At 42.9% G+C, this 24,359-nt stretch overlaps 1 protein-coding gene across 1 annotated transcript in view; it reads left to right on the top strand.

The window, feature by feature from the left end:
- The window catches only part of SMAD4 (SMAD family member 4), a 180,898-nt gene extending 159,862 nt beyond the window's left edge, over positions 1 to 21,036 (top strand). Inside the window, exon 12 of the mRNA XM_029579983.1 lies at positions 16,596 to 21,036. Coding sequence (XP_029435843.1) covers positions 16,596 to 16,807 — 212 coding nt within the window. The 3' untranslated portion in view covers positions 16,808 to 21,036. The remainder of the gene's footprint in view (positions 1 to 16,595) is intronic.
- The last annotated feature ends 3,323 nt before the right edge of the window (positions 21,037 to 24,359 follow it).

Below are 24,359 nucleotides of genomic sequence, written 5' to 3'. Positions count from 1 at the left end.
TTGAGCCATGCGGTGCCCAAATTTTGATGCATTTTTTGGGAAATGCAAGATTATGGGAGCAGCAAGGATTTTGGAAGCTGCATGGCTCAAACTCACTGGTAGCTGCACAGTGTTGGAAAGCACCAGCTGTGCAAGGGGTGGTGCTGGCAGTTGTGCATAAGGAGAAGGGGGCGGGGAAGGGTGCAGTGACAGGCTGGTGGAGGCTGGCTGGCTAGGAGGAGAAGAGAGAGACTGAGAGGATATTGTATCATACAGGTCCATATTCAGTAAGCCAGTAAGCAGACACGTTTTCTGGCTAAAGTTAGCCAGGTTACTTGTCACAGACATTCAGTGGGACAAGTCTCCTGCTGAAAATAGTAGGCTAAATGTATATAATTGAATGTTATGTTAGGTTTAAAGGTAGCTGGATAAGTTTATAGCCGGATAACTTAAATCTCAACCAGCTAAATTCAAAGTATAGCTGGTTAAGTACCCCTCTACAATAGTAAAAAAAACAAAAAACCAAAAAACCCCAAAAACCCTTCCAAGCCAATAGGAACAATCTCCCCTGAGATCTGTAAACTTGGCCTTCCCACCCCTAAGCAAAGTAAAATATGGTGCAGGCCACAGCTCCCCCATCCCTGTCCCTCCCTCCCGTATTTTGAAAATAACAGGGCTCCCGACTAACCCTTGCCTTCCCCGACCTACTTGCAACTCCCATGCAAAGCCTCCTGCCCTGCCTGGAACCCTCCAGAATTCCCCAGACTACCCGGAGCATGATACATTCGTGCCACTTTGGCGTCCAGCGTTGCTTTGACAGTAGTGATGTCAGATGCCACGCTGGCAGCCTACGCTACGAATATTGCTGTCAAAGCAACAGCGAACCCTCCCAAGAGCCGTTCAAAGGTACCGTGCTGCTGGTGACTTGGGGGATTCTCGGGTAAGATGCTGCCATTTATTTTCTCAGTTGGTGGGGCGTGTGGGCCTTCTAACCCAGTAGTTTGTTTGTTTGTTTTTATTTGTTTGGTGGGCGGGAGCGGTACTTAAGTGGCTATATTTTGAATGTAGCTGTTTAAGATTTAAGTTATCTGCATACACCTACCGGATAACTTTAGGACTCCTCTGAGGCTACACCCTGGACTACCCCCGATTTAGCCAGCTAAAAACCGCACAGTCTCTGGCCTCTTAACCAGTCTGGCTGGCTCAGTGGCTCGTGGAAAGAGTTACAAATCACAGGCCCCAGTTTCCTGTGGCAGATTTTTCAAACTTCTGTGGCAAATATGTAGCAAATTTGCATATGCAAAAAAGCCAGTTTATTATTGAAATCTCTCACATTGTTTTTAAACAATTTTTAAAATCAATACAAATGCAAAATTTACCAAGGAATAAAATCAACTGTTTATCAAGTAAAGACATACAAGTTACAAGCTTTTAACTGTGAGCTGTCACTTTTGTTTTGGATTTAAATACAGTGCGACCATCCTTTTTTTTTTTTTTTTTTTTATATTTCTTCAGAAAATGCATATCCTTTTTATGCTTATGTGGACTCAGCATCAATGGTGTTTTATCATGAAATGAATGCTTTCTCTGCCACTTGTTGGGCAGGAACAGCCACAGACTTCCAAAATACATCCAGATCTTTGTCGGCTGCTATATACCGTATTTTTCGCTCCATAAGACGCACCTGACCATAAGACGCACCTAGGATTCAGAGGGGGAAAATTAAAAAAAAAAAAATTGTGCTAAACCGGCTCTGCGTCTGGGCGTCTTATGGAGCAAATTAGGGGAGAGCATAGCTTTTTTTTTTCTCCCCATTTTTTTTTCGGGTCTGGGGAGGGCCATTTCGGTCCCCTCCCCAGATCAGAAAACTTTTCTTTCTCTGGGAACCCCCAAACACCCCCCCCCCCCATCCCAACCCTTTAAATTAACAACCTCCACCCCCCTGACCCCCCAAGTCCTGCCGAATTAATTTCCTGCAACCCCCCACCCTCCTGACCCCCCCAAGACCTGCCGAATTAATTTCCTGCAACCCCCCACCCTCCTGACCCCCCCAAGACCTGCCAAACGTCCCTGGTGGTCCAGCAGGGGTCCAGGAGCGGTCCGGGAACGATCTCCTGAGCGTGAGCCGTTGGCTGCCAGTAAACAAAATGGCGCCGACGGCCCTATGCCCTCACTATGTCACTGAGACCGACCGCTGCTATTGGTCGGTCTCAGTGACATAGTGAGGGCATAGGGCCGTCGGCGCCATTTTGTTTACTGGCAGCCGACGGCCCTATGCCCTCACTATGTCACTGAGACCGACCAATAGCAGCGGTCGGTCTCAGTGACATAGTGTGGGCATAGAGCCGTCGGCTGCCAGTAAACAAAATGGCGCCGACGGCCCTATGCCCTCACTATGTCACTGAGACCGACCAATAGCAGCGGTCGGTCTCAGTGACATAGTGAGGGCATAGGGCCGTCGGCGCCATTTTGTTTACTGGCAGCCAACGGCCCACACCCAGGAGATCATTCCCGGACCCCCGCTGGACCACCAGGGACGTTTGGCAGGTCTTGGGGGGGTCAGGAGGGTGGGGGGTTGCAGGAAATTAATTTGTCAGGAGGGTGGGGGGTTGTAGGAAATTAAGTCGGCAGGTCTTGGGGGAGTCGGGGGGGGGGGGGGTTTGTTAGATTTTTGTTTGGTTTTTTTTTTATATTCGCTCCATAAGACGCACATACATTTTCCCCCCACCTTTGGGGGAAAAAAAGTGCGTCTTATGGAGCGAAAAATACGGTAATTGGTCGCATATGCAGGTGTGAAAGCCTTTGTATAAAGATGAAATTGTTCAAAAGGGACATCGCTTGGTCCAGGAATTGTATTGAAATATCTTGGGATTGCCTTAATAAAGAGGGCTGAGAAACCTTCTGTTTGCTCTGTCCACTCCAACCTCCTGTTTATTTGGGGGCAGAAGGGGAGAGACTGGATTAAGAAGCAGAAAGTGTCTTGGATCAGGTCTGTTCCAGCCCCAGCCTGTTCCCTGCAGCCCTCTGAGCAGGGGGAGGCTGCCTGTTGATTCAGCCCTGCAGTTAGGCTGTTTTACTTCAGATGATTGAATTGGCATGTGGGGTGATTGTGAGGCAGGTAACAGGCTACTTTTGCAGTTTCACTTGTCTCAGGACTCCCAGATTATTCCTTGCATTATTAACCCGGCTGTTTCATCATTCCCTCCACTGTTGCTTTTCTTTATAGGAGAAAGCCATTTTATTTTTAGGTTTATTTGGAATAAAATCTTGAGTGGAGGAGTGGCCTAGTGGTTAGAGCAGCGGGCTACGACGACCCAGGGAAACCAGGGTTTATATCCTGCTGTCACTCCTTGTGACCTTGGGCAAGTCACTTAACCCTCCGTTGCCTCATCTATAAAATTAGATTGTAAGGCCTGAGGCGATAGGGAAATGTCTATAGTACCTGCATGTAATCTGCTTTGATGTGCCAAAAAGAATATAAAAATCTAGTTGATTAATAAATAAATACATTTGTACTCTTCATATATGACCATAGCGGTTTGTATCTATCTCGTGTCTCAAAGTTACCTGTCAGGCTGGCCCAAATCACAAATTGCGGAAGAAAATCAACACCACGGCATCCTGCTCTACCTCAGCTTGCAAAGGTGGAGGTAGTTTAAGGAGGAGCTTTAACAAATTCCCTTAATTTTTGAGTAGAAATGTTAACATGTAAGAACTTGGTCCTAACTGCAGACTAACTTTTAAAACAAAAAATTGAGTTAGTACTGTTTTATTGTTGGTTAGCATTCCATTTATATTGCCTCCTGATTTACTCCCAGCCTTCACGGTGTGCTTAGCATCACTGCTGCTAATAAGATTTGCTACAGGTTTTCCTACCACATATGCAGTTTCTCAGAGTTAGAAGGCAATATGGCGCCTCCTGCCAAGCAAACCAGTATGAACCCCAGATTAACACCTAATAGAAAAAAAAACAGAATGTTGAATAAATGAAGACCATCTGTCATCTTAAAATGTAAGTTCCCACCCACTCCCCAGGCTTTGTGACTGGTATTTTCCAGAAAAATGCTCCAGTAGATTCTGTGCTGCCATGGTCTATAGAAGGTTGTTACATTTTTAATCCATTTAATGATTTCAGAATTGTGAATTTAACATAAAAATTCTTGGAATTAAACATATTGGACTGTAAATTCTTTACATTACATTTAGATATAGACAGTGTTTTATGTGTAAAAACATATTTTGTATTTCAAAGTATTGGGCATATAGGATTTACAAATTTTGAAAAGATATTTTTAGGTCATAGTGACTTAGACTCCAGTTACTGTGAAATGGGCTTTTAAGAACATCCTTAAAAACTTTTCCTGGACAAACAAATCTGGGCTGCTTTGAACAGTTTTTAAATCGGTCATCGGTTACAGTAGTCCCTCAATATATGAAAGAGAGACATTCCTCTAACTTTTTCCATATATCAAAATCCATTGTACCATGCCGATTATAAATCTGGAGATGTGATCCCATGTACATCCAGGGAGGCATTTTTGTAATACTTCTATATAATAAAAAGTACCTCCCTTGTGCTAAAACATATGTATGTATGTGTTTATTTAAAAATTTGGATTCCCCCGATCCACAACTCTTGGTGCATTACATAATTACACTCCTAGCTAAAAGGCTGGTTACAGCACTTACAACATAAAACAACATATCAATGCCAATACATTGAAATTGTCGGCTAAAATAAATGGAAAGTGGTCTCCATTTCTTTATATCAGACACTTTTGACTCTTGGCTGCTTTTCATGCTCTTTGTTACTTTTTTCTTCTAATACAGTTCTGTTATGGTGAGCCTCCATGCTGTAAATCAGAGTTAGGTCCCTTAAAGCAAAGTGAAATTCTGTTGAACTGATTGTCTGTATGAGATTGCTGTAGATCAGTGAGAGTGTTTTGAAAAAAAACAGATAGCAGTTTAGAAAGAGCAACCATTTATAACCAATTTTCATCCTGCAATTAAAGACAGCTGCAAAGAGCTCCATCTTTCCAATCACCTTTTTCTTCAGCTCATGCCAGGTATACGTTATGTTTGCAAAACTTGTCAACTTCCTTATCAATCCAGATTCCTAGATACTTAAACCTAGTTATAGTACTATCAAGATTAAAGTGTCACTGTCCCTCACTCCAATATGGTATACTAAAGATTTAGTCCAACTTTAAGCCAGACATTTTACCAAAAGCTTGCACAAGGTTCTAGGCATAAATCACAGTATCATTTGCATGCAGAGACAGTATCACCTGGGTATTCCCCTGTTTTAATCCCATTTCTAATCAAATTATCTAACTATTCAATCATAACTGTAATCTTTGTTCCTGTGGAAACCTTTCTGATAGCTTCATAGGTTGGACACTGGTTAATGGTTTATCCTATCCACTTACATACCATAGGCCAAAATTTCATTTCTTTAGTACTCCAAAAAATGAAACCCCGTTCCACTGAATCAAACATTTTACATCATCTATATAGTAGTAATTTCAGTTGACCTGGGATCCTCCTCTACTTTCTCTAGCTCAGTGTTTCCCAACCTGTGGTCCTGCCGACCATAGCAGGGGGTCTGTGAAAACCAGTGCCAAGAAGAGGCCCCATAAACCCCATTCCATGACAGCCGCAAAAGAGAAGTCCCAACAGGCCACCGGCGAACCTCATCCCTCTGACGGCTGAAGAGTGAAGGAGGACTGCCAGTGCCACCCATCTCGCCGGCGGCTGAAGACCTCAGGAGGCTGCCGGCTCACCCGATCCTGTTGATGACCAAGGAATGAAGGAGGCAGTGGGGCTGCTGGCTCACTCGAGCCTGCCGGTGGCCAAGGAATGAAGGCCATGTAGTTGCCGGCACACCCCATCTCACTGGTGGTCGAAGACTGCAGGAAGCCACAGGACCACCAGCTCATCTGATCTCACTGGCAGCCAAAGAATGCATGAGGCAGCAGGACCCCTGCCTGCATGAGAAGGAGGCCGCTGGATCCCTCTTCCCATGAGGATTCCAGGACAAAGAGAGTGAGTGGCCTGGGTGAGTGAGAGGGTGTGTGAGCATGTTTGCCTGTGTGAATTAGAGAAAGGGAGCTTATATGTATGAGAGAGGGAGCCTGTTTGTGAGAGAGCATGAGTGTTTGAGAGAGGGAGCGTATGTTTGTGTGTGTATGTGTATGAGAGAGCATGTATATATGAGGGAGTGTGTGTGACAAGAGGGAGTGTATGTGTGAGTGTGAAAGAGAGAGAGCCCTTGTTAATGAGATATGGAGTGTGTGTGTGTGTGTGTGTGTGTGAGAGACACCATGTATGTATGAAAGAGAGGAAGCATGAATGAGTGTATGCTTATGAGAAAGAGAGAGAATGTTTGGGAGTGTGTGTGAGAGAGAGAGAGGGAGCATGTGTGTTTAAGTGAGAATGAACTTGTGCATATGTGCGTGTATGAGAGGAGAAATTTTGTGCCACCCTCTCCCCAGCCCTACTAATTCACAGTGATTTCAGGGTGACTGGAGATCAAAAGGTCCCAGGTATGGAGAGTGGGGAATTTTTAAATCCTTTTTAGTTTTATTGTTTGCTGTTATTTGTATGGTTTTACTATTATTGATATTTTATATTTCTTGATTGTATTATTTGATGTTTTATGAGGAATGGTGTTGTTTCTGTTTTTCCATTGTTGCGATGTATAATAAGTCTGGCTTCTTGCAGTTTCCAGTTCAGTTTTTGTCTGCATGTATTTATTCTCTGTATTCTATATTTGGAGAGTGTCTGTCTGTGTTCTGCATGTATGGCTTAGGTGAGGTATTCTGCTAGTATGTAGTTTCTAAATAGGAATCTGTAGTAGCCTAACTTGTTTTGTTTTCCTAATAGGAGGTGTATTGGTGTTTTAGGGCCTGGCGTAATATTTGCAGATTTTTCTTTTCATAGGTGGGGTTCTTACTGATTGAGTCTGGCAGTGAGTGTGTTATGGGATGGCAGGTTTTCTGTTGGCTCTAAGTACATTTTTTTGCAGGATTTTGTATTATACAATGTTCCTGGTAATGGAGGGAGTTTGTGTTACTGAGGTGACATCAGAATTTGAATATTATGTTTTTGTGGTGAGTGGTAAGGGGAAATGTCCTTGTACTGCTCTGCATCCTTTGTTGGGGGAGTTTCTATGAATGCAGGGTATTGTAGAATGTGAGGTGCAGGATTTATATTGGGATTTGTCCCACTCCTGTCTAGAAGAATTTTTGATTTATGCTCTTGAATAATTGTAATGGTAGTGTTTCTAGATGGCTGAAACTGGCCAGGATTGGTTTTTGTTACTTAGAAGGTTCTTCCGGCTGACATACATGCCCAGCGTCTTGCAACAAAGGTGCAAAATGTTTGAAGCAGTGCCTCTTGCTTTATGAGGGGGGGGGGGGTGTCGTGACTCTGCATGCACGGAGTTTGGTAACAGGCAGCTGTGGAGAGCGCCATTTGACCCCACCAAGATCAGACTAACAGGGTGGTTTCCCTGTCACAGGTTTGCTTTAAAAATCATCATAATTTTAAAAAAATCAAAACACAAACAATCCTTTCTGGAGAGCGATTTGGGAGGGAAATGTGTGCACCAAACCTTTTTCCACATCTCCCTTTGAGTGATGTGGGCCTGTCTCAAACATCCCTCCTCCCTCCCCCCTTTCCCACCAGTCTCTCAACTCTCTCTCTTTGTTCCACTGTCCATCCCAACCAATCCACCAGTCACTCTGTCGTCCTCCACAAGTTCATCCCTATTTGTCTCTCCCTCCATCAGTGCATTCTCACCAGTTGCTCTCTCTCCACCAGTCCATCCTTGCCAGTCTGTCTCCCTCCACCACTCCATCTCCACCAGTCTTTCTCTCGCGCTTTCCTCACCAATCTCCCACCAGTCTCTCTCTCTCTGTTACCTCCACCAGACGTTCTCCAGCAGACCTTTCCTACCAGTTTTTTCTTTATCTCTCCACCAGTCCATTTCCACCAGGCTCTCTCTCTCTCTCCTCTAGTCTCTCTCTCCACTAGTCCAGTTTTTCACTGTCCCTCCATCAGTCCCTTTCTTGCCAATCAGTCTCTCTCTCCCACCCTGCCAGTCTCTCTCTCTCTACCTCTCTCTCTTTCCACCCGTCCATTCCCCTCAGTCGATCCAGATTGAGACAGATTCAGCTGTGACTGCCTGTAGTTACACCACAAGTTATTGAATTACCTTCTTGCACATTTACTGCTGTGTTTTGCAATTATATGTATTCCGTTTATATCAATAAGCATTATTTAATAGGTTTTATGTATTATGAATGAGCCTGGTGTTGCATATAATTATTTCTTTGTTATCACATTAATCTCTTTTCTATATATGGCACATAACGTCAGCTATAAATGAAAGAGAAGCATGCAGGGTCCATGAAAATTTTGGAGGTTGAAAAGGGGTTCATGCTCCCAAAAAAAAAAAAAAGGTTGGGAGCCCCTGCTCTAGCATGTTCCATTTCAAACATGAATGCTAGCATTGCTTCTGTAGGATAAAACCATTCTGATCAACAAAAATTACCTGGCATATTACTTTAGTTAAGTGATCTGCTAAGACTCTCACAAGAATTTTTATAACCACACTTAAGAGATAGTGGCTGATAATTTAATATTGATATTGATTGTTGGTTTTAATATAAAAGAAGATACCAATTCTGGTAGATTACCTTTTCCAGAAGCAAAACTGTATACCTCTCAGGCTTTTTTGAGGAAAAAGTCCTTTTATGTTTTGTAAAACTCAGCGGGCTTTCCATCTGTCCCTGGAGACTTTACAGTCTACAGCAGGTGTCCATCTTCCTTGATCTCTTTAACAGACACCAGACTGGGGACACTCCTCGAAAATAGCAAACAGCAGATTTAACTCACAATGAAACTGTGGAATCTGTTGCCAGAGGATGTGGTCAAGGTGACCAGCATAGTGGAGTTTAAAAAAGGTTGGAAAAGTCCATAAAATGTTGTTAGGTAGACTAGAGAAAGCTATTGCCCTCCCTGGGTGTGAGTAGCAAGAAATCGATCTACTTTTTGGGATATGCTGGGTACTTGTGACCCGTACTGGCCACTGTCAGAGACGGAATACTGAGCTTAGTGGACCTTGGTCTGACCCAGCATGGCTTTTCTTATCCTTAGGACTTTCCAGCAGCTCCTTATCCAAAACTTGTGTAAGCCATGGTCACTAGCTACAATGGCACTCTAGTTGCCCCTTGTGGAAGTTTTAATTTTTTGCTGCTATATATGAGCATGCGCCAGTGTTAGCTGACCATAACTCCAAGCCAGTGTTAGCTGACCATAACTCCAAGCAGATGTTGCTTGTTCCAGGATTTGGAACAAGCAACATCTGCTCTTTTCAGCATGCTGCCTTAGAAGATCCCAGCTCCCTGTAGCGCATTTGAAGGCTCCAGGGAGGGTAATGCCAGCTAATCTTCTTGACATTCTTCCAGCTGAGGCATGCAAGGGGTAAACACCTGTGCTTGAGTACCTTGGGGTTACATCAGTTCCACTAAATGTGGATTCTCAAAACTGAGCAGCAGTGTCAGATATGAAAGCATTACATTTCATGAGACAGTGTTAACATCTACTGTTGTGCTGGTAGTTGGAACTCTTTTGAAAAAAATGCAACCTGCTACCTCTAAACTAGAACCTGCACTTTTGTGTTATTCATGTGAGAGTCAATAAACAAGATAGTTGAACTTGAACTGAGTGAATCCCATAGTTTTATTTTGGGGTCGCATGGAAGGTGGAGGGACTGGGACAGATAGAGTATTCCCAAAGCCTACCCCCCTTGGATAAAATCCTGCTGATTTGGACAGAAGGAGAGGTATCAGGTTACACTTGCAAAGAATCTGTACCAGAAAAGAGTTAATATTGGTAGCATCCACCCTGAAGTTCCAGCATTATAAAATGTTATAGAATTCTCTGAATCTGTCATTGAGCTTTGTAGGAAATGTTATGCTTTCACCATTTCATTAATAAATCTACTTTTTCTTTTCTACTCTTTAATTCTGCAAAACGCTTGCCATGTTGTTACCATGTCCATAACCTCTTACTCTTTATCACAAATAGTGTCTCTGCATCATTTAATATTAAGTATCTCATACTTGAGTTCTTCTTTAAAAATATCATTGTCCTTATTATTGAGGAACTCCCCCACTACCATTAGTCATGTCACTTTTTTTTTTAATACATTTAATTTGCACTGAGGAAATCAGCAGATGTACCTGAGTGACTCATGGGAGACCCTTGAATTCAATCCATTGCGGGAGCCCTAGGTTCTTCTGTACCAGTGTCTGATGTCATCAGATGCACGACGGAGAGAGCTGCATAAAAGAAGGCACTCCGATTTGTTCTTTGGAAGCACCGAGGGAGTCAACGAAGATTCCCGAGTGACTCAAGAGAGTCCCTTGAATTAGATCCATTGGTTGAGCCTTGGGTCCTCTATATACCAGTGTCTGATATCATCAGAGGCGCATAAAAGAAAATGCTCTACAGTGTGCAGCCCTCGGAAGAAAAACTTGATTTCTGTAAGTGTTTCTTTAGTTGTTTTTTTACTCTTCTGTATTGGCCATTCTAATGGAAAAGAAGAGTAAGGAAACTGTCAAGACTACGTTGTCAGGTTCTGGACTGGTTTGCCTGACTTCTCAGCCACCTATAGAAGGTTTTCTTCAGCCTGATCTACCTGCTCATACAGTACGTAAGGAGCTTGGTGATTTCTTCGCCATTCATGGGGAGGCTTCAATCTCATTGAGTCTTGTATCCTGTTTACCTCCAGCACTTAGAATGGAGTAGTCAGTAGTTTCTCTTTAAGTGGCTCAGCAAACCGAAAGTATCTATGCCAATACATCAACTTATGGTGGGAAAACTGCAATTATGAATTCACCTATTGACTTAAGAACTACTGGGAACCTCCCCTTGTTGGCAATTCTAGAGCAGTTACTTGCTTTACTTTTAAACCATCTGCTGTTACTCTAGAGACTTTATTGACTGCTATTGGGGTAGGGCTGGTGCAAGGGTATTAAGGCACCCTAGGAGAAACTTACATCCTGTTGCCCCCTGCCTTCCCGGGTCATACCCTTCCCAGACACGATTAAAAAAAATTAATCAATTATCATAATTTTACATGAAAAAGAACATTCAATGTACAGTCTTCTGAGGCAAAAATATCACTTACAACATGTATATTATATTTACATGCACTGATGTGGTGCCAACCAGAAACCCTGCAGAAAAAAGTAAAAAGGATATTTGGAATTGGTATTAAGCCTATTGTAATATTTGTTGGGTTGGACGGCCCTCAGAAAGCCATGAATAAACTGTAGTACAAATTCAACATAGTAGACCTACCATACAAAAACAGCACTAATTGAGTTTTTTTTTCACAGTTAGGGTTGTCAGTAGTTTGAGTAATGGCACTAATTGCCAGGCTCTAAATATTACACCAGGCTCTAAAATACCAATATGCCTCCTATTAGGAAAACAGAACAAGCCATGCTGCAATAAATCCCTACATAGAAACTACAGGCTAGCAGAATACCTCACCTTGATCACACAGCCAGACCCTCATCAAATACAGAATAAAGACTATAAATAGAATCATGTAGACAAAAACTGAACTGGAAACCATAAGAAGTCAGACGCTGTATGCAGTGCAACAACTGAAAACACACATAAAACAAACAATAAACTCAAGAAATATACATGATCAATACAGTAAAACCATATAATAAAAGGAATAATATTTCAAAACAGCTGATAAATAGAATAACATCCAGCAATTGTCATACAAATTTTCCAAATACCAATAAACTATTTTAAAACAGCAGACATATCATACAGCGCCCAATATTTAAAATTAATAAGGATAAAATCCCCTGCTGTCCATACCTGGGATCTTTTGATTTCCAGATGCCCTGAGATTGTTGTGGATTAGCAGGGGGAGAAGAAAGGAGTTGTTGCTCACAAACATTATGCATTCTCTCGTATATACTCACACACACATGCCCTCTCTCTCATATATACTCACACACAGACATACTCTCTCTGTCATACCTACACATACACAGACATGCTCTCTTACACATACATATGCACACAGAGATGCCCTCTCTCTTACATACAGACATTCCTCTCTCTCTCTCATACATGTATACCCACAGACATGCATATATGTGAATAGGTGTAGTTTATATATTGTGCACGCAGTTGCATGGACAATATAAAATGTATTTCATATGGGTGTGCACCTACATATGTGCATATATGGGCATGTGTGCGTGTACTCATTTTAAAGTTACCGTCCCTGTCTTCAAGAAATGTCAGGTTGCAGGGGCAAGAGGAGTCTGATGCAGGTATTTTTTTTCCGGACCTGCATAATTCATGCCCTTGGGTTCCATTGGTTCTGTGTGGAACTTCTAGTCAAAGGGAGCGTGATTACAGATTTTTATGTGCTTTTAAATTTATTTGACACCCTGTCAGATATTATGGATGGAGCCAAAGCAATGATTAGGTGAACTTAGGTGATCACAGTTTTGTGGACAGCGTAAGGGGCAATTTGATGGCCCCAGTGCTCAAATCTCAGGCAGCTGAAGAGGAGATGGAGAGAATATGAAAGAGGGATAGGTATTGGAAGGAAGGAGAGAGCATGTAAGGGAAGTGAATGGGAGAGGATGATAGGGGGAGGGAGAATATGAGAGAGGATAATTGGGGTGAGGGAGTCAGACTGGAGGGGATAAACACATGAGATGGGCTTAGTGAAATGAAATGGTTGGGACAGGGTGAGAGTAACTGGGATGGTTAGGGGAGAAAGTCCTGGTGTAGATGATGAGTTATGGTGAGATCAGCACAGAGTGGGTTACTGTTAGGAGTCAAATGGAATCAGAGAACAGGAGAGATTGATGGGGAGAGCAACTCGGTAAGGGGAAGATGAAGTATTGGGAGATGGAGAGCTGTAGGTGGAAGATGATGAGAAGGAGGGGGTGAAATTTAGCTATGAGTGGATAGAGAGGTAGAGAAGACAGAAATGAGAACAATCAGTGATAAGTGATACATGTAGGGAAGGGAATGAAAAAAGGATGAAAGAGATGAAACAGAAAATGGGAAGGAGAGCCTGAAAAATGAGTTTCAAGACAGACATGAGAAAAAAAAAAGAATGGGACCAAAGCAATCAGAAAAAGGAAATGTCTGAAAAAGGAAGGAAAAAAATAATTTTCTTTTTAGTGATTGTCAGCTTTCAGAATGTGCATCTGTCTTTGTATATTGCTCAGCAAAACATTTCTCTCTCAGTCAGGCTTCTTGGGGTTTCCAGTTCATATTTCTGTTCATGATTTGTGGTCCCTTATTCTGTCTTCTGCATGTGTAACTGAGGTGAGGTCTTCTTTCTGTTTAGGAATCTGCAGCAGTCCTGCTTGTTCTGTTTTCCTAATAGGTGGTGTGTTTGTATTCTAGGGTCCAGAATAATATATACATTGTTGCCTTTTCATAGGAAGGGTTGCTGAATTTTTGAATTCTGAGAGTTAGTGCTGCTTTGGGTGGTGGGGGTTTTTTTTTTGAAGGGTTATGTGTAACTTTACAAAGTGCCTGGTTAAGGAGAGAGTTTGTGACAAGAGAATTTAATTACATTTTGTATGGTGAGTAGTCAGGGGAAACTGCTATTTCAGAGATCATCTTCAGCCAGTGTGGTATGGATTTCTTTTCATTTATACGTTTATATATTTCTTGATAATTTTTTTGACTACCCCACCCCCCAAAATCACAGATGACGCATTCATCAAGCACTGTGCCATGATTCAAGTGTGATGTTCAATTCTGTGTTTTTGACAGGATTGTTCTAGGAGGAGTGGTGGTGGGGTGGATTTGGATTTTAGATATAATTACCGTACTTGCTGTTCCAAACCTGAATGCAAGGCAAGTTACAATCGGGTACGGGAGGCCTTTTCCCAGTCCCGGAAAGCTTGTAATCTAAGGGGTCTATTTACTAAAGGTTTTCTCCCATTTTTTGTGTCTCTGGGGGAAAAAGCTTACTAAATAGGACCCCAGGTTCGGTCCTGAGGCAATGGAGGGTAACGAGATTTTTCCCAAGGTCACAAAGAGCAGTTGTAGGCAAAGCAGGAGTTGAATCCTGATTTCCCTGGTTCTCAGCCTGCTGCTAACTACTGGGCTGCTCCTCCATTCATGACTGAGTTAATTACCAAAATCTCACAGGGGGAGGCAGGTGCCTATGGGCCTCAACGTTAAGAGGAGAATGTTACTTGGAGGGGAAGGAAAGCTAAAGGTTTGCCTAGGGTGCCTAATACCCTTGCACTGCGCTGATTATTGCACGACTTGCAAGGATTCTATTTATATACTTTTTATTTTTTTATTTATTTTGACTTAGTAGAGTCAGTGATTTTGTTTTCTCTTATCCTGCTATATATATAAATTCACAATATATGGTAGAGAGGGCAGTATTTCTAGACATTCTTTCTATACTTGTGTGGCCTGTTTTATTTTTAAATAGAATTATAGATTTAAACCGGGCTGGATACATAGGGCCTACACTCTGTAGACATAGAGCCTACAGGTAGGGAATGAATGCCAGTTGTATACACGATGGGATTAGTTGGCTATTGGAGAGCCAAATGTGGAAGAACAGGAGAATCAGAATACAGCAACAGAAAGGAAAGATGATCAGATTAGATAGACCGAAGGTTGCCAACTGGCTGCAGAGTTTCAGGACAGTTTGATCCAGTCCTGGTTTTATTCCATTGCATGTAGTGGCTTGCAGTTCTGATTTCCCTATTGCGTGCCCCAAGAAAAACAAGACCACAAGTCCCCTGCATGCAGTGGGGTAAAACCAGAAGTGGATCAACCTGTTCTGAAAATCTGGAGCCATTTGCAATACTATATAGGCCATATGGTCTTTTTCTGCCATCATGTTTCTTCTGTTAGAATCTGTGCACGCAAAAGATTTGATAATCTGCGAAAAGGTTTACTTAATTTATCTTTCTTGCAGATTTATTTTTTCTCATTTAAAATAATAGTTGCATGACACTAAGCACAGAAACCAATTTCATTCTTTTTTCATAGCAGCAGTACTACATTTTTATTACTTAGCCATGTCAATATCAAACTAAGGGCCTCATTCACTAAGCCGCGTTAGGCAATTTACTGCATGAAGAATACTATTTTTCACGCGGTAAATGGCCTAATGCTGGAATAATGCGAGATATTTGAAATACCTCGCATTATTCCAGCCCTGGTACCACACATGCTAATGAGTTCACCCTTAGCAAATTAGCCTTGACACTGTTAATGCAGCTCCCTCATTGCTCTCTGCTTCAACGGCAATGAGAAACGGGGAATTGGATTCAGACTGCAACCAACAAGGGCCTCGACTTTTATGGTTTGGGGAACAAATAAACAAAGGGGTAACTTGCTGCTGCGGCTTTTACTACCCTTAATCACTAAGCCTGATACTTTTGATGCAGCTCCAACATTGCTCTCTGCTTTCACAGCAACGGTTAAGGGAAATTGGATTCAAACAGCATCCGAGGACAATGACTTCTACGGTCTGGTAAACTGATAAGCATGGGGCTAACCTGCACAGTGCAGCAGATACTGGCATAAGCATAAGCTTGCTGGGCAGACCGATTGGTCCTTTTCTGCCATCATTTCTATGTTTCTATGAGCTCATTAATACTGTAAACTATGTAAATCAAATATGGCTTGCCTAAAAATTTGCAAGCTTCTCTGTTTACCTTGAAATTAGCTACAGCTGAGTTGTAGCTAATTTTTTGCGGGTAGATTGGGACGTTATCACACATTCCAATGCACTCAGGGCCTAGCCTTAAAGGGGCTGTTTGGGCCCCAAGAACACCCCAAACTGTGGATCTGCATAGACCCCTGTCTTAACCCTCACCACCACCACCCTTGCAGTCCACCCATTGTGAAAATTTTTAAAAATTAACTTTTTTAAATCACCACAAGCCCCACCCCTTCACTCTAACCCCTCCACTTCAGCCAAAAAATCTGGCCTCCCGTTGGCCAAGATCCTCATTCCTCATCCTGCTTCCCCCTGACCCCGCCTCATACTATAAATAATCTCTGGTGATCCATTCGGACCCCTGGATCCCCCATTCTGCATACAGCCATCTGTAGTAGCTGAGTGGACGCCTACACCCTAGCCCCTCTTCTGAACACCCCTTGTAAAATTGCCATTGGTAGTTCAATGGGGGCTTAGAGTGTGCCTTAGGCTTCGGGCCTGATGGTGGCCGTCTTGAAAAATGGTCATTGGCCAGCCTTTGCCCCATCAGTTCCAGGGCTGCCATTGTGAGTTAGTTGAGGTCTTTCTCTGCTGCGATATTTTTGCCCTTGGGGAAAAATACTGCTGGAACACAAAGTCCGCAGGGTCATTCCCTGAGGGAAAGATACCATGGTATAGTGAATGATCCCTAAGTTCTATCTTCCTTTACTTGTAAATATGTATGTTCAGAATATATTTGATTCTGTGAAGAATAAAAAGATGAATATGAAGCACCTTGGGAACCCAAAATCTACCTTTACAGGTCTATACCTGCAAGTTATATTCATCCTGGCTCTCTTTCATTTAGGTCTGTCGGCAGCCGCTGGCATTGGTGTGGATGATCTTCGCCGGCTGTGTATATTACGGATGAGCTTTGTGAAAGGGTGGGGGCCCGATTACCCACGGCAGAGCATCAAGGAAACCCCTTGCTGGATTGAAATCCATTTACACCGAGCTCTGCAGCTTCTCGATGAAGTACTTCACACCATGCCTATTGCAGACCCCCAACCTCTGGACTGAGACACTTCTGTGCCCATTACCTTTTCGGGACAGTGAACTGTAAAATTCTGTTTGTAATTTGAACATGTATTTTACTTTTGTTCCATGTAATCCCTCTGAAATCCAGTGCAAAATTGTTTGCCTTCTTGCTTTTAACTGGGCGAATCTGTGAACTTGAAGAAACAAAATTTTTAATTGGGACTGTTTTCTTCTTCAGACTGTCATGCTGTATTAGTAATTTATTTATTGGTGTACAGTAAGCCCTGCGCAGAATCTGAAACAAAAAATGTTACTGTGAAATGCTCCTCGTAATCTCTCGACATCTAGAAACCTAATCCCGTGCTTCATGTGGCCTGCTGAGACCGGGTTTTTCAGAATTTGTTTTGTCCATTTTTCTTGGGACATATAAAGAAAAGATCATGTTTGAAAATGTCTTATTAATCACTCTAAACTTTACAAAGGTACATCTGTACTGGGACCTATTGCATTTTAAACATGGATTGAATGGGTTGGTGCTATCATCTTGGTCAAGTTTTCTTTGGTGACAATTCATTTATCACCCTCTCATTTACAGTGTAATTAGATGGATTTGTCCACATGTATTTTCCCTTCGTGTGATGCCAGCAGACTAGGGGCTGGACGTTCCTTTAGGGGGTAATTTTCAGTCTTATGCATAACTCAACACATGCATGAGTGGATGCCCCTAAAGTTCTGCCTGTATTTTATAAACTATGTAGTGGGAGGTGTACAGTTTATAAAGTACTGTGAATCACCACTCTGAAAGTACATATGGATGTTTCAGTGCGCGCAGATTTTTTTTAAATGTTAAAATGTGCAAAGTTTATACACCTATTTTATAAAAGTTTGGGTATATATTTTACGCGTTAGATAATTGTAATGTGTGCGTAATAACCCTCTGTTTATGTGCAGGGACAGGTTTTTTATAGCGTTGACTGATGTATCTTGCTTATGAATATACTTGTGCACATACTTCCAAGCACCATTTTGTTGAGATCTACACCAGTTGACTTTTGATGGTTCACCCACATCCCCTCCACCTCTTGCTCCAGATCCCCTCCCCCCACCCAAATACTGCAGACAAAAGAGAAGCCAGATTTAATGTCCATGCATTGATTTGCAAGGGTAAAAGCATGCACATGTTTTATGTGTGCGACTAATCCATTTATAAAAGACGTAAATGTGTGCACATTTTAAAAACCCATCATCAAAATGCGTTCTTTGTATGCACATTTTCCCGTCCTTCTGAAAATTCACTTACTGCACACAGTGGCTACTTTCACATCTGTATCCAGAATTTACACACACAACCCCTGTGTAAGCCTTTGAATATTCACCCCTTTATGACAAGATGAAGACTGGACAGATAGGATTTCAAAGTCCTAGCCCAAATGCACATGCATCTTAGCAGTGTCTTCTGTATAAGAAGGCATGAAGCAGTGCAGACACACTTAGGAAGAAGTTTTAGCAGTATATTGATCAGTTAGGTGACATTAATTGGCAGATGGGGTTTCTTGTATGTTTTTATTCTGTTGATGAAGATAGTTTGCAGTGTTCTTGCTCTGAAGACTGATATGTGCTAAATGCCAAACATTAGGTGTCGTTCATGTTGCTCAGAAAATACATAGCATATAAAATGCAAGATGGAGAGGGTTATAATGCTAGGGCTCTTAATTGTAAGATGAATTTTAATAAATTAACATCCTATTGACATTCTAATTCTTCTAGCTTAAAAGTAAAGCTAAAGTAATGTTTAGAAAAAAGCATATTTTTAGGTACTGAATTAGAGTAGTTTCAGTGGCGATTTTGCATTTGAATGAACCATGGAATATCGGATATTCATAAAATTGATGCTGCTTGCACATCTGATATGTACGTTTCATGGTTTTAGATAGCTGTTTAAGGTAACTGCACACTGCTATTTGATAAAAATTGTGGTTAGCTATGGACAAGCTTATAAGAAAGCAAAGGGGCTGTCCCAGGAAAACCCATGACTTCTCATGCAAGGTTAGCAGCAGGTATTCTTAGCAAAATCTTTGGAAATCAATTTTTCAAAACTAGCACAAAGTTTAAAACTGGATTTTGTATGGATTGGTCACAATTAGGAGATTCAGAAAAGCAGGCCCAAATATCAGCTCTAATTAATCGTGAAAGTGGAATAGATTGCAACTTTCAAAGCTGACACCTAGATTCATCAAAATGCTAAAATAACGCATGCGGTAAAAAATGGGGCGTGTTTAACATAGTGCTTCACATATGTAGTATCACGTGGTGCAGTAACGTTTTCGCACCCCGCGAAGTGCTGAGAGAGAGAAGACTGACTATAAGGCCTTCATTGAGTGCCAGTGGTGCCATCTCACAAAGTTGAGATTTCTACTATATTTTTTCGCCCTAGCTTGATGGACTCTATAACTATCATCAAGCTAGGGTGAGAGAACATAGTTGAAATCTCAACTTTGTGAGACTTTCCTTACTTCAAATGACATCAAATCTTCACCGATGTGTACTATACTGTTCATACGTCTCTGCATGTAAAACTGGCCCCTAAACCACCACCAACACCTCACCTCGAGCTATTAGCTGGCCCTCCTATAGTGATATAAATAGTTGAATACTGTGAAGGCCTCTCCAGAGGCTCTCTCACCTCTCCCTCTCCCTTCCCAAGCCCAGAAATGGCCAAAATACAGTTTGCAAAATGTATCGCAAATTGCGTTACGGCCGTTTTGGACATATCGCACAGCTCAACGCCAGGAAAAAAGGTGTAGTTATTTCTGCCATAAAACCATGCGATAGCATGCGTTATGCTAACACACGGTGCGATATTGCCCCCTCATTTTAATTAATCCCACCCAAACACCTGCTCCTTCTAAAATTTTGCATTTACACCGTGCGGTAACACAATGCATTTTGATGAATGACCCTGTGAGTTTGTAGTATAATTTGGATGATATGACTTTGCGAAGGGACCTTTATTTTGTCATACAGGAGTGGCACAAAACTAATGCGATATGATACGCGAGTTCCAGCTTAACTCATTGCATTACTTTGCATTAAGCCTGTCAGGTTGTCAATAAATATTGTATTTGCGAGGAATTATATAGTCTGGAAAAGTATTTATCAAATGTGTACTGTTGCAGTCTTTTTAGCAATGAATTACCACATTAACAGCTTCACAAGATGTTTTTACAACAAATTTGTGTGGATGTTCCTGATTGGAGAAAGTTGGGTGAACTACTCAACTAGCAGTCTTCCCAGCAGTCATGACAAAAGTGGTTTGAGAACCATAATTTGCATATGCATAAGGATCAACGAAATCGGTATTTAGTGAGTTATAACCATGAAATCCCAGGAAATTCTTTTAGAGGAGATGAAAAGTGTAATTGTGTGGAAATACTGCTAATTGTTAAGAATATAATATAGTGTTTGAACTCCTAGTGTGTTCTGGTAGATGTTATTTGGGTTGACAAAATTATTGAAAAAATTATTATATGCTTATGATAGCCTTACATGTCATTTCATGAATAATGTGTTCTCACATATGTTTACAATTTAAAAAAAATTAGAAATACACTTCGGTTTCTGCAATGTTATTGTTGATAGAAGCTGGTTTTGTGGATCCATGCACATGCAATGCAGACCCTGCAATTCAGAGAATCAATCATCAATTTTTAAGGGCTTCAGTCTGTAAAAGTTCACCAGTTTCAGGCACAGCAAGAAGGCAAGCATGCTTTTCATATCTGATGGTGATCTTAAACTCTCTGCCATCAATGACTATCAAATGGCGATAACCTTGTATAGAGAATTTAGAGTTGCAAATGTATCAGTTATGTTACAGATATAACATGTAAGCTTTTTAACTAGCTGATAGCATAAATAAAATACTGAAAATTCCTTATCTATGTAATTGTATTATGTGTTTAAATATTTTTTATACTGCAAGACTTCAATGTCTGTATCTATATCTGGTGAAAAAAATGATAAAGTGGTTGAACAAAAAATGCTTTGTGTGACATAGTGGCCCAAAGCTCATGCCAGGTTTTTCAGTTTGGTCACTAACTTATTCAGTCATCTGTGTTTTTAATAAGTGGTAGAACTGAATTCCTCAGTAGTTCAGTTTTAGATTACAGTATGCTTAATTCGACTCACCAGTTGGTGGCAGTTGGTTATGTTCAATTAATTTTCCTAAGAATTCTGTAGCACAAAATCTTTTAATTAAAAGCATAAAAGTTGTAGATCAATTATTTTCAGTAATTTATTCAGTGTGTTTGTATTAGACTTGTTTCTAGTAGAGTTTTATGTACAGATAGCTCACTGTTTTAGGTTAATATTATGTATAATTAATGAGTAATCAAGCAGCATGGATGCCATCAAGCATCTTGGACACTATCGAGCGCCATGGATGCCAGTCAGTGCCCTGTGTCGAGGGCCATGGACACTATGCAGTCAAGTGTAATGGAGGCCATTGTTTGCCATGGGCAACACTGATGCCATTGATACTGCTGAGCGGCATGGGTGCTGTTGAGCATGTAGCGCCATGGTGGCCATTGAGTATTAGAGGTGCCACTGTGCGCCATGGGTGCCATCAATACCAGCTTGCACTACAGGCATCATCACACACCATGGACACCATTGACGCCATCAATGCTGCTGAGCACTGTGGCATGGTGGCCATTGAGCACCATGGGCACAATCAATCTCATTGAGTGCCAGTGGTGCCATCATGCACTGTGAATGCCATCAATGCAAGCGAGCACCATGGGCACCATCAAGCATTATGATTGCAGTCGATGCCCTTGAGCGGAATGGGTGCCGGGGGTGCCATTGTCATCTTTGGTGCCAAAGGGCACCATGGACACCATTGAGCACCTTGCGCCATTGAGCCCAGTGGACGCCAGCAAGCATCATGGAGGCTGTCGATGACGAGGGCCCTGTCCGCCTTCGGGCACCAGGGTTGCCCTCGAAGCCATCAGGTGCCAGTCACCTCGACATCAATTGCAATGGACACCATCAGGTGCCATGGATGCCATCAAGCACCATGGGCATTTTGGATGCTATCAGACACTGTAGGCCATTGGCAGCATTGTCTGCCTATTATGCACTATGGTAGTTGTTGAGTTCCTGGGTTCCCAACAAGCGCCATGGTTGCCATCGGGCACCTGGGTTGCTATCATGCTCTATGGTTGCCATCACACTCCATGGACATCAAGCGCCATGGATGCCATCATGTGCCATGCATGTCGACAGGTGCAGGGGTCACCTTCCACATTGTTGAGCACCGTGAGTGGCTTTGCCATTGAACATGTAGGCATTGTGGGATACTGTCAGTGCCATGGAGGTGCTGCCATTGAAGGGCGCCTCCAAGTGACATAAGGCAATTCATTTGGTGCCGTTGCTCTTGCTTGAGTGCGGTGAGCACTACTGCTGCCATAGAGCATCATCAGGAAAGTGGAGCACTGAAGGCAGAGTTGCCACTTGCAGGAGTCATCTGTGCCTCAGATTGCCATGCACACTGCAAGGGCACTACCATCACTGTCAGCACCGTGGAGTGCCTGGGTACCAGGGACAGCAGTGTTACCATTGGGTCCGCAGGCACTGTTGACACCATTCCTGTTGTGGAGGGCACCTGAGTGCTGTAGAGTCCCCTGGGTGCCATTCCTTCCATCACATTATGATAGGTGCCATACAGGGTGTCTCCGGTATTGCTCACTGTCTCCATGTGTACCAAGATATACCTTCCATGCTGTGGATGTGCCTGTGCCTGTGCCAGGTGCATCTTTGCAGTGGCTCTTGATCGCTATCAGGAGCTGTTGGCAGGTGGCGCCATGGGTACCGTCTAGTGCTTTCATGTGTCTGGCACCCGGGGGTGATATATGACACCAGTGGTGATACCTCACATGCTATTCACTGTTCACTGCTGCGGTTTTTCTCTTGTGCAGGCCATGGCATGTACTGCTAGGCCTGCGAGCACTGCATCTTTCTGTGCATGCGCGGCACTGTTGGCTCAATGGAGTACAGCAGTGCGGGTGCACAGTACTACTATTACAGGGCACAGATTTGCTGAAAGGGCACCTCAATTGACAAGTGCCCACTCACGTGTGTGTTTGCGTTCCTGTGCTGGAAGACATCACAAACTTGTGTGGCACAGTCGCTGGTGCACTGGGATGTCTTGGCTGAGAATGCATTCCTATTCCCTCCATTTTTGGGGTGGATATCAGGGATACCTCCCCTATCAGGAAGGCATGGTTCCTTATGGGCCTCCTCTCTTATTGGCTTATGCTCTGGACCCCTTTTAGGGGGAGTCTCCAGAGCTCATTCCCTCTCCAGTGCATGGCTCCAACCGGGGCGATGATACAGAGCTTGAATCGCATGGATCGGTGCAGCAATGTGACTGACTGGATCACTTTTGCTGTACTTTCCTGTGCCAAGTTGCCATGTTGGTCATAGTGTCTGACTAAATGGCCATCAGTGACTGTCCTTGTCGTCAGTAGAATCTCATAAGTTGGCAAATGTGCCCTATTCTCGTTTGGGGAGTGGGAGGGTCTCCGGAATCAAACCAGTCTGATTGAGAGGTGCACTCTCCCCACCTTGGGTTTGAGAGGTCTGACTTGGCTTTCGAAGTCTGCCCTCAGTAGGTTTCCTCTCGGTGCCTTGTTTTCTGCTTGGAGAAGGGATTGTTTGTCACATCCCATTCTCTGGGCTGGCTTAGCCTTTGTGTGGCAGCCGCCCTCAGTTTTTACACAGGATCCAAAGGCGATCCATCAGGAGCTCTTGCTCCACTGTTGCACTATTGCGCAGTGGAGATGCCTTGTGGTGAGCAATGAGCTACCCGGATGGGAACTCTTCATAGAGCAAACTATTTCCCAGAAACAGATATGGATTCCTTTCATGTGAGCAGAATGCCTCTTCCGATACCTGCTGAGTGCAATGTGCATACTTTCACTTGGTGCCACTCCTACTCATTGGTGTCAAGTTTGGGTAGTACTCTATCTCTGGGGGAGGTTTTACCTCCATTTCTTGACTGTCCTGTCGGCCTTCCAACAGCTTGCCATATCTGTGGCAGCTTGGGTCAGGGCTGGAGGATTTCACAAAAACAACTCCCCACTCATGTTGCAGTCACTTAAAGGTTTTATTTCCTCTTTCAGAGTTGACCCTGTCAGTAGATGCATTTGTTGGCTGACAAGACAGTCCCTATCCATGCGGAGCTTTCTGCTTGTGTGCAAAATGTTTTCGCAAGCCTTAGGTTTGATACCTCTGCTTGGCTAATGGGCTGTCTGCTCTGCTGACCAGACTGCTTCTCCTCTGGTACACTGTAGGTTCCCAGATCAGTGAGGAAGTCCTCTTCCACAGAGGCTGTCTCTTGCAGCATTTCTGTTTTTGCTATCAGCAGAGAGGTTTACGGACCTCTTTTTCAGGTTGTTCTCACCCTGTTGGAGTTGAGGACTCAGTATACGCTGCCTGTTTACTGAGGGTAGATGGACCTGGTGGGCTGTATTTGCCTCAGAAGCAACTCCCTGCTGGGTTTGGCAGAGAGTTTTATATGGTTGGGAAGTCTCCC

This window comes from Rhinatrema bivittatum, chromosome 1 (assembly GCF_901001135.1).
Source record: "Rhinatrema bivittatum chromosome 1, aRhiBiv1.1, whole genome shotgun sequence".
Lineage (NCBI taxonomy): Eukaryota > Metazoa > Chordata > Amphibia > Gymnophiona > Rhinatrematidae > Rhinatrema > Rhinatrema bivittatum.
The sequence above is the reverse complement of the archived record's forward strand: the minus strand, read 5'-3'. Positions and strand labels throughout refer to the sequence as shown.